This window comes from Rhodamnia argentea, chromosome 1 (genome assembly GCF_020921035.1).
Source record: "Rhodamnia argentea isolate NSW1041297 chromosome 1, ASM2092103v1, whole genome shotgun sequence".
NCBI classification, from domain to species: domain Eukaryota; kingdom Viridiplantae; phylum Streptophyta; class Magnoliopsida; order Myrtales; family Myrtaceae; genus Rhodamnia; species Rhodamnia argentea.
The window spans coordinates 25,232,176-25,243,511 of NC_063150.1; the positions used below are offsets into that span (position 1 = coordinate 25,232,176).

Genomic DNA, 11,336 nt, shown 5'->3' on the forward strand with positions numbered 1-11,336 from the left:
GCCAAATGCGTTCTTTAGTTCAGAAACCGTTCTCGAGAACGGAATCGGGAAAAAATCAATTTTGCTTAAAAATTATTCTCGGGAACAGAAAAGTTACCATTCGCACTCAATGTGTCTAACTACACACACACAAAAAAAAAAAACGTATAATCTCTATTTTGATCGTTCTCGTCCTGCCTTTCGCACGCTATAATCAGCTAGACTTCCGTGGTGGCCGTCGTAAAGAAATGCAAAAACTAGGGTTTCGTCTTCTCATCAGCTGACCATCAGCAGGAATTCTCAAAGTAAAGGCAATTATCATGTGGATGTAATTCTAGGAGGAGGTGACTGCAGAATTTCCTTTTATATAAATAGCTCCCAATGTCGTCTATTGACATGAAACTTTTGGAGTTAATCATGCTCCATAATCAAGGTTAGTTCGAGGATTAGATGATTGAGTGGCCTAGCTTAATGTGACTCCGGACTATCTTTTAGTCTGTCTGTGTCTCCTTTGGTTAGCCTCGCCACTCAACCGACAGCTACTTCGACAAGATGGAAGATAGTTCAGTTAGGATCGGGGTGAAATTATTTTTGCCATGAATATTGTTCGCATTCTCAGGGACATGTAGCCCATAATTGTGCTCGTATGTTCGAGAGCTCTATCTCCGGTTGTTGCTTGATTTTTCTGTAAGCATATGCCTTTTTTTTTATGATAGACGAGCAAGTATTTCATGTAAGCGTTACATCGGAGCCAGTGTGGTACAGGCGGCGCGATTGTTTTTGGTTGGGGGGAGATAGAGAGGATTTCCAGCTCGAGCGCTGAAGGTCATGTGTTTGAATCCCATCAGCTACGTGCACACTACTCTGGATCGAGGCCACTTGCACCAGCCGGACCTGGACTTGACCATTCATGGGGCTTGGAGGATATTTCATGAATCTCTAGGTATTCGGGTCTCTACGCCAGTGCCCGTGGATTATCGGGAAAACAAACGCTGCGTATAAAAACACCTGATCGGAATGGAAATGGCTTAACATGACATGCGGTTGCTTGGATTTCTTTTCCCCCTTGTGATGAACCCTTTCTCTTAGCTCTAGCTCCCATGGTGTTCATAGCCAATTGATGGTTCTGCTAATCTTGCCGAGTCACGAAATAGAGACCAGAAATTCATGTTCGATGGGCAGGAAGATGACTGGCTTCTGTCTTGTGGATCTTCTCTTGCCCCCTCAATGATCACCCAGCACCATTATTATGTGCGCACAGAGAAAATAATACTTCAGCCAAAAGACACGATAGAGGAGGAGGTGAAAAGGCAGAAGAGGGTTCTAATACAAGATTTTGCTCCTCCCCTTTTTTTTCCAAATGAGTTTCGACAAAGAAAAGAGTAAATTTCTCTAAGGTTTAGAAATTATTTTCTATTGGAATTATTTGGGATAAGAACGGCAGGAATGTCATAAATTTCGTACGACGCTTTCTTGAGTGCCATAATGTTTTTTTTTAAGTCGCTATCCCAACGATCCGACAAGATTTGGTATTTCTAACCACATGATATTCCAATCAATGAGTGATTTACACAAAATAAGCGATAATGATGTGAAAATCTACGGTTAAGATTATAGTATATTTGATAATACAAAAAAAAAACACTTTCATTTTTTATTCGCTCGCTTTAAGAGGCCATAAATTTGAAAAATCGATCATTATTCCTGGTCGAAAGACTAAGAAAGGAAAGGGAAAACGCAGACATCATCTCAATCGCTTCATAATGCTAATGGCAATCATGGTTCGTGGTTGCCTCACACCCGCATGCCCTCTCTTCACCTGCTTCTCTCTCTCTCCCCCCCTATAAATACACACCACTCCTTCCCCATCACTACAGTCACAGTAGTCCCATCCTTCAAAGTCTCAAGGCTTTCTTACTCACACCTTTGTACCGTCGTCAATGGCCGCTTCAGGTTTCGAGGGCTTCGAGAAACGCCTGGAGCTCCACTTCTCCGGCGACGACCCGGCGGCGGTCCGGATGGGCCTGCGGCGGATCGAGTTCGAGTCGCTGGAGCGGGTCTTGGGCGAGGTTCAGTGCACCGTCGTGTCGGCCCTCGGGAATGCTCACTTGGACGCCTACGTGCTGTCGGAGTCGAGCCTCTTCGTGTACCCCACCAAGATCGTGATCAAGACCTGCGGGACCACGCAGCTGCTCAGAGCGGTCCGGCCACTGGTGGTCCATGCCCGTGATCTGGGCCTCGCACTATGCCTGTGTAGGTACACCCGGGGCAGCTTCATTTTTCCTCTCGCCCAACCTTTTCCCCACACCAGCTTTCCGGAAGAGGTGGCCTACTTGGAAGGTTGCTTGCCCACCAATATTTGCTCCAGGAAGGCGGCCATCATGCCCTCCAACGTGGCGGCCTCCCATTCCTGGCACGTGTTCACCGCGTACGATCCGGCTCTCGCGGCCGACGTGTTGCCGGCACCGGACGTCGTCTACACTGTCGAGGTGTGCATGACCGAGCTCGACCGAGGGCGGGCGCAGAAGTTCTTCAGGCAGCCGGGCGACGGGAAGACCGGCGACTCCGCCGGGAAAGAAATGACCGCCCTCACCGGCATCGGGGAGATCAACCCCAGGGCGCTCGTCTGCGACTTCGCTTTCGACCCGTGCGGGTACTCGATGAACGGGGTCGACGGCGGCCGTTACTCGACGATACACGTGACCCCAGAAGAGGGATTCAGTTACGCGAGCTACGAGTGCGTGGGCTCCGCGGACGACGACGACGGAGGCGAAGGCATCGCTCGGATGCTGAGAAAAGTGGCGGGGGTGTTCCGGCCGGGCACCATGTCGGTGTCGGTGACCAGCCGGGGCAGCCAAGTATGGACGAGAGTCGCGAGCGCGCTGGAGCCGCTAGGGCTGAAGTGCCGGAGCTGCGCCGCGACGGACCAGTCCCCAGAAGCCGGGACGGTCGTTTTCCAGACGTTCACAGCTAGACCTGCGTGACGACGGCCGAGACGAGAATAGCCGGTATAAATGCAAAATCCCCAAAAAAAAAAAAAAAACAAGAAGAAGGTGTAGAACATAATACTAGGAATTTAGAAGAAGAAGAAGAAAGAATTGCTAAGGGGAGGGGGAAGGGTTGAGCAAATATATATTTGTGGTGTTGAGTTGCGTTTAGATAGAAAACATGAGACATTGGAGAGGGGGCAGAAAGAGAAGGGGATGATGTGTAAAAAGTGGCAAAGGTAATTGGCAATTGGGGGTGTTAGTGGGCTCATCATGATAATGCAACCCCCACTTATGCTCTTAAGTGTTTTTTTTTTTTTTTTTTTGAGGTTTACGATAAGTGGGGAAGGGGAAGGGCATTAATGTTTGTGCTTGGGCATCAACCCTTTTTTCTTCCTCTTTATAAGATCAATCGGTCTTTTTTTTTTTCATTTCATTTTTATGTAGTTTTGTCCTCTTCTATCTCCTACTTCCTACTCTCCTTAGTCACTCCTAAGACGAATCGAACGGAAAATTATGACAGCATATATCATTCGATCGTTTAATTGGCTTTGTTATGGTATGACTACTTACGTTGTCCGCGGCCTTTCGTTTGATCACGCGTTTGGTGCCCGCTAGGTGCTAGCCTCGCCCGAGCCAATAAGGGTCCAGAGTGTGTAATTTGAGCCGAAAGGGACCCCGGATATATGTGTCGGGGGACGTGATTTTTCACGTTCGGTCTCGTCTCGTGTGAGTAGTCCTGCTCTCGTCCTAGCTCGCCGTGCATCATCAGATCCGAATCCACCCTGCTAGAAATCGGGGGCGTTCTCAGCATTCCTACCTAAGTTAATGACCTCGTATCACCAGGCTCAATTATGACCTCATGCTCTGCCGGGCTTCTTCCCTCCGACGATTTCAAATGAGGATTTCTATTCGGCATGTCGGCGATGTCAGAGACACGTTACTCCCACAAAAAGGATTCAGATGCCGACACGTGTACAGTCTTCAATCTTGGGAATTCAATTCGTTTCCATTGTGGAGCCCGGATCTTGAGTCACCTCCTCTGCGATCGAAGCCCATTCAGGCTTGGCCCAATTGTCCCTAAGAGTTCAGAGGTCAGACCAAGCACACGTACTGGACTTTTATTCTCCACTAAACTCTAATTGCTGTCGAGGCATGAGGAATTTCAATCGGAACCTTCCAAGTCATGCTGCAACCATCGTCAAGCCAATCTGTGCTTTGAACCTGCCCAATGGAACCGGACACGTACAGACTAAGGCATAAACAAATTGAAGATTTGACTTTGGAATCAATCAATGACATGCTTTTTCAATTAAACAATGTTTAGATGACACAGTTAGATCACTGACATCTTGGATTAGTGGACTGAATGCTATGGTTTTTGTCCATACTACATGTGGCATGATAAAAAGAGATTTTTTGCTATGTCTATAGTGGCAAATCGATTTGCCAAGGGAAAAAGCTTTGCTACTTGCATAAATTCGAGTCAATATGGCAACATTAGTTAGCTGAGAAACACAAAAAGCATCGACACCAAGGCAATCTTTGACACCACCGTGATAGCTACGGACTAACACGATACCCATAAGAGATTCGATTAAGTTGCTCATAGAGGACTCGACCAAAATGAGTAATTCGTTTAAGTCGGTCTAGGAATCGCGAAGCTCCTCGGACCGCCGGTTTCGACCCGTTTATCATCTCGAGTTTCGAATTCAGATGCATGAATTTTTTTTTTTCAAAAATGTAATCAGCAAAAGCCTTCGTTTAATGTAACAAGTAAGGGGGAGTTATTTCAATTTTCACTTTGATAAGACAACTAGTTGTGGTCCATAATAGACGTGGCCGGTTCCATGGAACCGCCGATTCGGCTCAGAACCAGCGGTTCCGGTTCCTAAAAAGGTGGAACAGCCGGGCGGGCCGGTTTCGGTTCTGGTTCCGATTCGGAACCGCCGGTTCCTAGGGCTAACGGCTCTTTTCCCCGGGGCCTCCTCCCTTTTTTTTTTAAACGGGTTGGAACCGGTACTCAATGGCCGGTTTCGGTCCGGGTTGGAACCGTGGGTCCGGTCAATGGGCCGGTTCCGGACCGATCAACGGGCCGGTTCCGGGCAGGTTTCGGGCCACGATTCTATTTGGCCATGTCTAATCCATAAGACAACTTGTGTCTTCCCTTGATCTTGTCTTGCATCTATGGATGGTATCTGTCAGAACCCAAAAAAAAAGTCTCTATTCTTTTCCGATCGTGGAGTCTATACTGATGCATAAATAAATGCAAGATAGAAAGAAAATAGGAATAAAAACAAGAAAAATAAAAGTAAATTCTAGATGAAGGACAGGCTATTCAATTATTTGACAAGAGACGATTTGTGGGGAACTCTGCCAACACAAAAGGTACACTCCACTGTTTTCCCAGGCTCTCGACTAAGCCATCCCTGTCTACACCTAGGCATACGGAATACAAAAGGTACACTCCACTATTTGGTTCTTCAATTAGGATGAATGTCAAGAAGGATTCAATGTAATCACTTGAAAAAATGACACAAATAATCTCTTAATATAGATCAATGTCTAATATCGTCTCTGAACTTTTGATTTGCTCAATATGATCTTTTAACTGTTGATAAATATTCAATTTAATTTCTAGACTATATAAAAATGTTCAAGATCGTCTTTTCGATAATTCAAGTAAACGAAATTTGAGGACATGGCTTTCAATCCGTTAAGATTGAATGGTAAACAACAAAGCAAAAAGTTATATATAAATTATCTAAGTAAGATACTTATTCCTAATTAGGATATAATGATCAATATCCTCAAATAACCATAGATATGTTAATGCCCTCATCCTTGTTTTCATTTTCTAAAGTAAATGGATAAAATGCTGGACATATCGACTTGTTATTTTTAAAAACACAATGTAAGCTGCGATTTTAATCCTTATGCAGCAATCCAAGAATAATATATATAGATATGTGAATCACCGATTTATAAAATAGAAGAATTGAAGCACCTTGTATCGGATCCATCGTTCTTGATGCGGAATTGCGACGATTTAATGCTTAAAAGCTTCTCCTATATGAAACCCCTTTATCATTGGCTTCAATGAGACGGCTCTTCACATATCGTTTCTGACGACTCTTTATGTAAGGTTATGTGGGCATTAGGGTTTAGAGGAAGGACTTAAGCTCTATTTATAGAGATGAAAACCTATCCTTTCATTATAGATAAGGTTTATCTCGACCCACACTATCCGGCACCATATTAGACTAAATAGGAAACTGTATATATCTTTTCTTTATTAGACCAATTAATATTTATAATAACAATTAATAAAGCCCACATAGAATATTAACTATATATTCTAACACACAACTCAACAGCTAATAATAGATGTCATCAAATTACATCTAATTTGTTATTTGAGTAAACGGAAGGGCAATATTGAACATTGAACAAATTAAAAGTTTAGAATCGACAATGCACATTGAATCGAAGTTTATAGATCATTTATGTTATTTTCCTGTATCACTTAGAGTCGGGTACAATGCTTTAGATACAAAGCTAGGAAATTTGCATCGATGGTGACCCTCCCCGGTGAAACTTCATACATATTAAGGTCAATTGCTATTCAGTCAACTTAGATGTATGATCACTTTTTCAGCGACCCAACCTGACCTGGAAAAGGAAAAATTTCAGAGATTATCAAATCAACCATGTAAATAATATTCCAAAAAATTTGTCTTTTTATTTTCACCTATATATGCTAATATCAACATGCATGCCCAAAACATCAGATTCATATGTGGCCAATTTTTTTTTCATTTGGTTTTTTTCTGACGGCCGACCAAATGTGACAAAAATTTTCAAATTCATGCATTGTCATCTGTTTAATCGAATTGCCCGAATGAACTAAATTGAAGGATTATGACTAAATTGATCTCAATGCAATAGGTTTGTGACTTTTTCGATTTTTTTTTTTTTTGCAAAAGGATACTTGGAGTGCCAATATTTGTGTACAACACTCACTTTAGTGCCAATATTTTTTTGATCATTTAAGTGTCAAATTAGAGAAAAACGATCACTTAAGTGCCAATTTTGACAAAAAAAAAATCACTTAAGTAACAATTCCAACCAAACAAGACATATGGTATTTATTATTATTTTTTAATAATAAATGAATTTAAAAAAAAAAGGCAATACACATGGCAAAAAAAAGGCAAAATTAAAAAAAATTTCCATGTAATATTGAAAAAATTGAAAAAGCTAGATAACTAAAAAATAAGCTAAAATTAAGAAGAAAAAAAAGAGCGGATATCGATTCTTTGCGGTGGCGAGGGCTATGCAAGCCCTCGCCCCCGCTAGCATCCGATTTCAATATTTTTTTTATTTTCTAGCTTATTTTTTTTAATTTAGCTTATTTTAAAATTTTTCTAATATTACGTGAATTTTTTTTCCAACTTTTGGATTTTATTTTGCTAATCGGGATCCTCTGGCAAGCCATGTGGATGCCACGTAGGATTTCCGGTGATATTCACCGAAGTTGGCACTCAAATAAACGTTTTTTAAAAAAATAAATGTTTTTTTTCAAGGCACATGATTTTTTGTGTATTGTTGATAATTACATGATATTGTCGGTGCTATCTTGCAAACATGCGCGATCATGGACCAGGAACTTGGGTCAACGATCCTTGGTATAGTCATGAATTTTGCTGAAAAGTGCATTTTGTTTGTCATTCTTTTTTTATATGTTTCTTAATGGAGGGTAAGTTTTTGATCTTCAATGTTTTTTTTTTAATGTGCGTTCAATATTGTTCTGTCTATATTCAAACTGTTATTAAGTGCCATTGGAGTACAATGCCCACAACAGGAAATCCCTACTAGGAATCTACTCAATTCTTCAAAGTTGCCACTAATCATCACTTGAAGAGAGAAATTCAATTTGGGAATTTTCTCGTGCGTGAGGAAAATATGCTCTCTTTCTTTCTTTTTTTCTTTGATTCCAAACTTGAAAGAGGAGATGCGAATGTACTTTTTCCTCTTATCCAATTCCTTCGCTCTGTGGCTATTCGTAGCTTTGAGCTGCCATGAATGCTTTATCCGATCATTCTATGCAACCATCTTCTCTTTTGTCCCACACATCATGTGCAAGATACTTTTCTTTCCGATTTGATGCACAAGATACCTTTCTTATGTTTATTCGCGGAATAGTTGGTTCATGATTTCTTTTACATTCTTGGGTTTTTGAATATATTCTTTATTTTTGGTAAAGTAAGTAGTATATTAACTTTTCAAGGCACCAATTACATAGAGGGAAGCCGAACACAAAAATCTCGTACCCGTGGCAACACTTGGGAGTGTCATGACCAGTGCAAAGGTGTTACGACTAAACAGAGGACAAGGCTATATTGTGTGAGCAATTAATTACACAAGGCAAACTCATGCCAGCATAGCAACCGAATGGAAAGAAAAAAACAACAAAAGCTGACCAACAGCCCCCCTAATAACAAATAGACAATGAAATGCCCCAATTGACTCGCATCCGCCGGTTACGAGGGCCATCCTCCACCTGATCAAAAGTGAGGGTCTTATCCCCGAAGACCTTTTCAAGATGTTTCATAAGTGTCGGCCCGAAAAAGGAGCACTCTCTAAAGAAAATATGGTTGTATTCAGTCCAAATGATATGACAAAGGGCACCAAAAGAGAACCGTGCAATACGCTGATAAAAGTAGCAGCCACTAGTATGCTGAATAGCCCACCACAGATTATCCTGCCAAGCACGATTGCGACGCACCGGGTTACACTTCTCGGCCCAAGACAGTGCGAAGGTACCGGTGGCATTACACTTGAAAAAGAGATGATCTACCGAGTCCGGTCTACACCGACAAAAAGCACACATGCCATTCAAAATTGGCACTTAAGTGATTCAAAAAAGTATTGGCACTTAAGTGATTCAAAAAAAGTATTGGCACTACGCCGTACACAAATATTGACACTTCGGGTGTCCTTTTACCTTTTCTTGTTTAATTTTTGCGTATTTATAGCACCTAATAAAAGTCCTTTGGTTCCACTCTTCTTTATCTTTTTCCCACCTTGCGAATCCTATGAAAACTTCCAACCTAAAAAAAAAAATTCCTATGAAAACTAGTCGAGCTTCAAAAATAGGAAAAGCAAGATGCAATGAATCTATCCTAGTAAAAGGCGAGGAAGAATTTTGAAACAGAAAATATGAGATAATTATAAAAAAATTCTAAATTTATTATAATTATGTCAATTCATTCTTAAATTTTTATTTTGTCAATAGAATTCTAAATATTTTACAATTGAATTTAATCTTTTTTTTTTTGTAATTTTTTCGATAATAAGAAGACTATGGAAACACGTTAGAGCTTTCTAGCGAGAAGGAAAGGAAAGAGATACATGGAAAGCATGTGTCAGGATTTTTAAAGAGATAGGAGAATCCTGGTGGGGGGGGCTCTTTGGTAATGGGAAACCCTACTTTTGTTATCCAAAAAGCCTATCTCTATACTCTTAAGCAAAGTTCTTTGGCATCCTCGTTTGGAATGTCAAATCTCTCTCCCACCCTTTTCTCAAAACAGCCTCTTTACAGACACGCATGGCTCCTGAAGCGTACGTGGGGTGTCCAGCATGCATCCCGTTGAAGAAAAGAACCTCCAAACCCGAGGAGAGACAAAGCTGAAAAGTCGCAGACCGCCCCCGTCTTTTCCAAGATGGGGGAAGCTGACAAGACTCCAACGCATCAGACCTTTCTTGCTTCTGGAGAATTATCTTAACTCGAAAAGATTGGATGGTGAGGTGTGTGCGGATCGTCCGTGTGGATCAACCTCTCCCTTCCTTTTTTTTTTTAAAATCTTTCTTGAAGTGGGTCGCTCATCTCTGCAAACAGTGAAGAGAAAGGTGGCGAATGGAATTCTTGTTAACAGTCGTTGCTGTACTTGGAAAGTTAAGAAGAATCGGTAAAGAGTTGGTTGATGAGGGTTTTGTAGCCTTACAGGGAGCGCATGGTACTTTTTTTAAATAAATCTTTGCTTTAAAAATACTTTTGAAACATAAATTCATTTGTAAATATAATTTTTTAAATAAATTTTTACTTTTGAAAGTCATTTTTGAGCCAATTTCAAAAGTTAAGAAAAGTTACTTTTCTTTTAGTAAAAATCTCTCAACATTAATTTCTCTCTCACTTTGGCTTCTTTTTATTTTCATCTTTCTCCCAATCCTGCTTTCGCCTACCGCCTCCTTCAAGTCGATATGTCTCGATCATTGGGTAAAAAATAAATAAATTTTTTTATTTTTTAAATAAATTTTTAAAAATTTAAAATGAAGTAGAAATTTTTTTGCAGCTGACAATAACTTTTCGTAGAAGATTTTGTGTTAATGATGTTCCAAAAGTAAAACTTTTTAACCGTTACCAAACTAATTTCTATTCCGGAAGCAGAAATTTTGTCCTGTTGTCAATCGCTTTTCTCTTATCAGCAATTAACCTCTGGATCAGGAAGCAGAAAACATTAACTTCAAGCTAGAAATTGGTTTCTGAAATAGAAGAGTTGCCATGCGTGCCCTATCGCTAATGAGATTATGTACTTACATATGTGTGCGTAGGTAGATAATTCAATATACAAAAGTGAAAATCAAATGAACCAAAAAGAATGAATAAGAGAAAAGGGAAGGGCAAAGGGGAAAAGATGTGAGCATGTCCGTCCACATGCACTAATAAAGCCAGGTTTTGCGTACCGTAAAGATAAAGCTTGTTATGTATAATCCGATCTAGCTATGGTTTAAGATAATCGACGACAGAGAATGTGCTCCACATCGTAACTTTCATGCGATATGCAAAAAATGGACCTTTTTCAATGCGAAAAAAGTGAATTGTTATGTGTCGATGGTTTAACTTACTGTATCAAGACTCATACATGCAGACATAAGTATTTTGAGACTGGGAATGAAGCACTATAAGGAACGCCACATAGGATTTCCGACAATGTTCACCGGAGTTAGCACTCAAATAAACATTTTTTTAAAAAAAATAAACGTTTTTTTTTCAAGACACGTGATTTTTCGTGTATTGTTGATACTTACATGATATTGTAAGTGCTATTTTGCAAACGTGCGCGATTACGAGACCGGGAACTCGGGTCGACGATCCTTGGTATAGTCATGAATTTTGCTGAAAGGTGAATTTAGTTTGTCATTCTTTTTTAATGCGTTTCTTAAAGGAGGGTAAGTTTTTTTTATCTTCGATGTTCTTTTTTTTTTTTTTTGTGCGTTGAATGTTATTCTGTCTATCTTCAGATTGTTATCAAGTGCCATTGGAGTACAATGCACGTCACGAGAGATCCCTACGAGGAATCTGTTCAA

The 11,336-nt window shown here is 40.6% G+C and overlaps 2 protein-coding genes across 3 annotated transcripts in view; one reads left to right on the forward strand and one right to left on the reverse strand.

Moving 5' to 3' along the window:
* The window catches only part of LOC115728661 (disease resistance protein RUN1-like), a 1,102,447-nt gene that overhangs the window by 71,423 nt on the left and 1,019,688 nt on the right, over positions 1-11,336 (reverse strand). The gene's annotated exons all lie outside the window — the stretch shown is intronic.
* LOC115728718 (S-adenosylmethionine decarboxylase proenzyme 4-like) lies at positions 1,863-3,022 on the forward strand. Its single transcript, XM_030659088.2, has one exon. It carries the CDS (start codon positions 1,920-1,922, stop codon positions 2,961-2,963), a length of 1,044 nt encoding a protein of 347 aa, XP_030514948.1. The 5' UTR covers positions 1,863-1,919; the 3' UTR covers positions 2,964-3,022.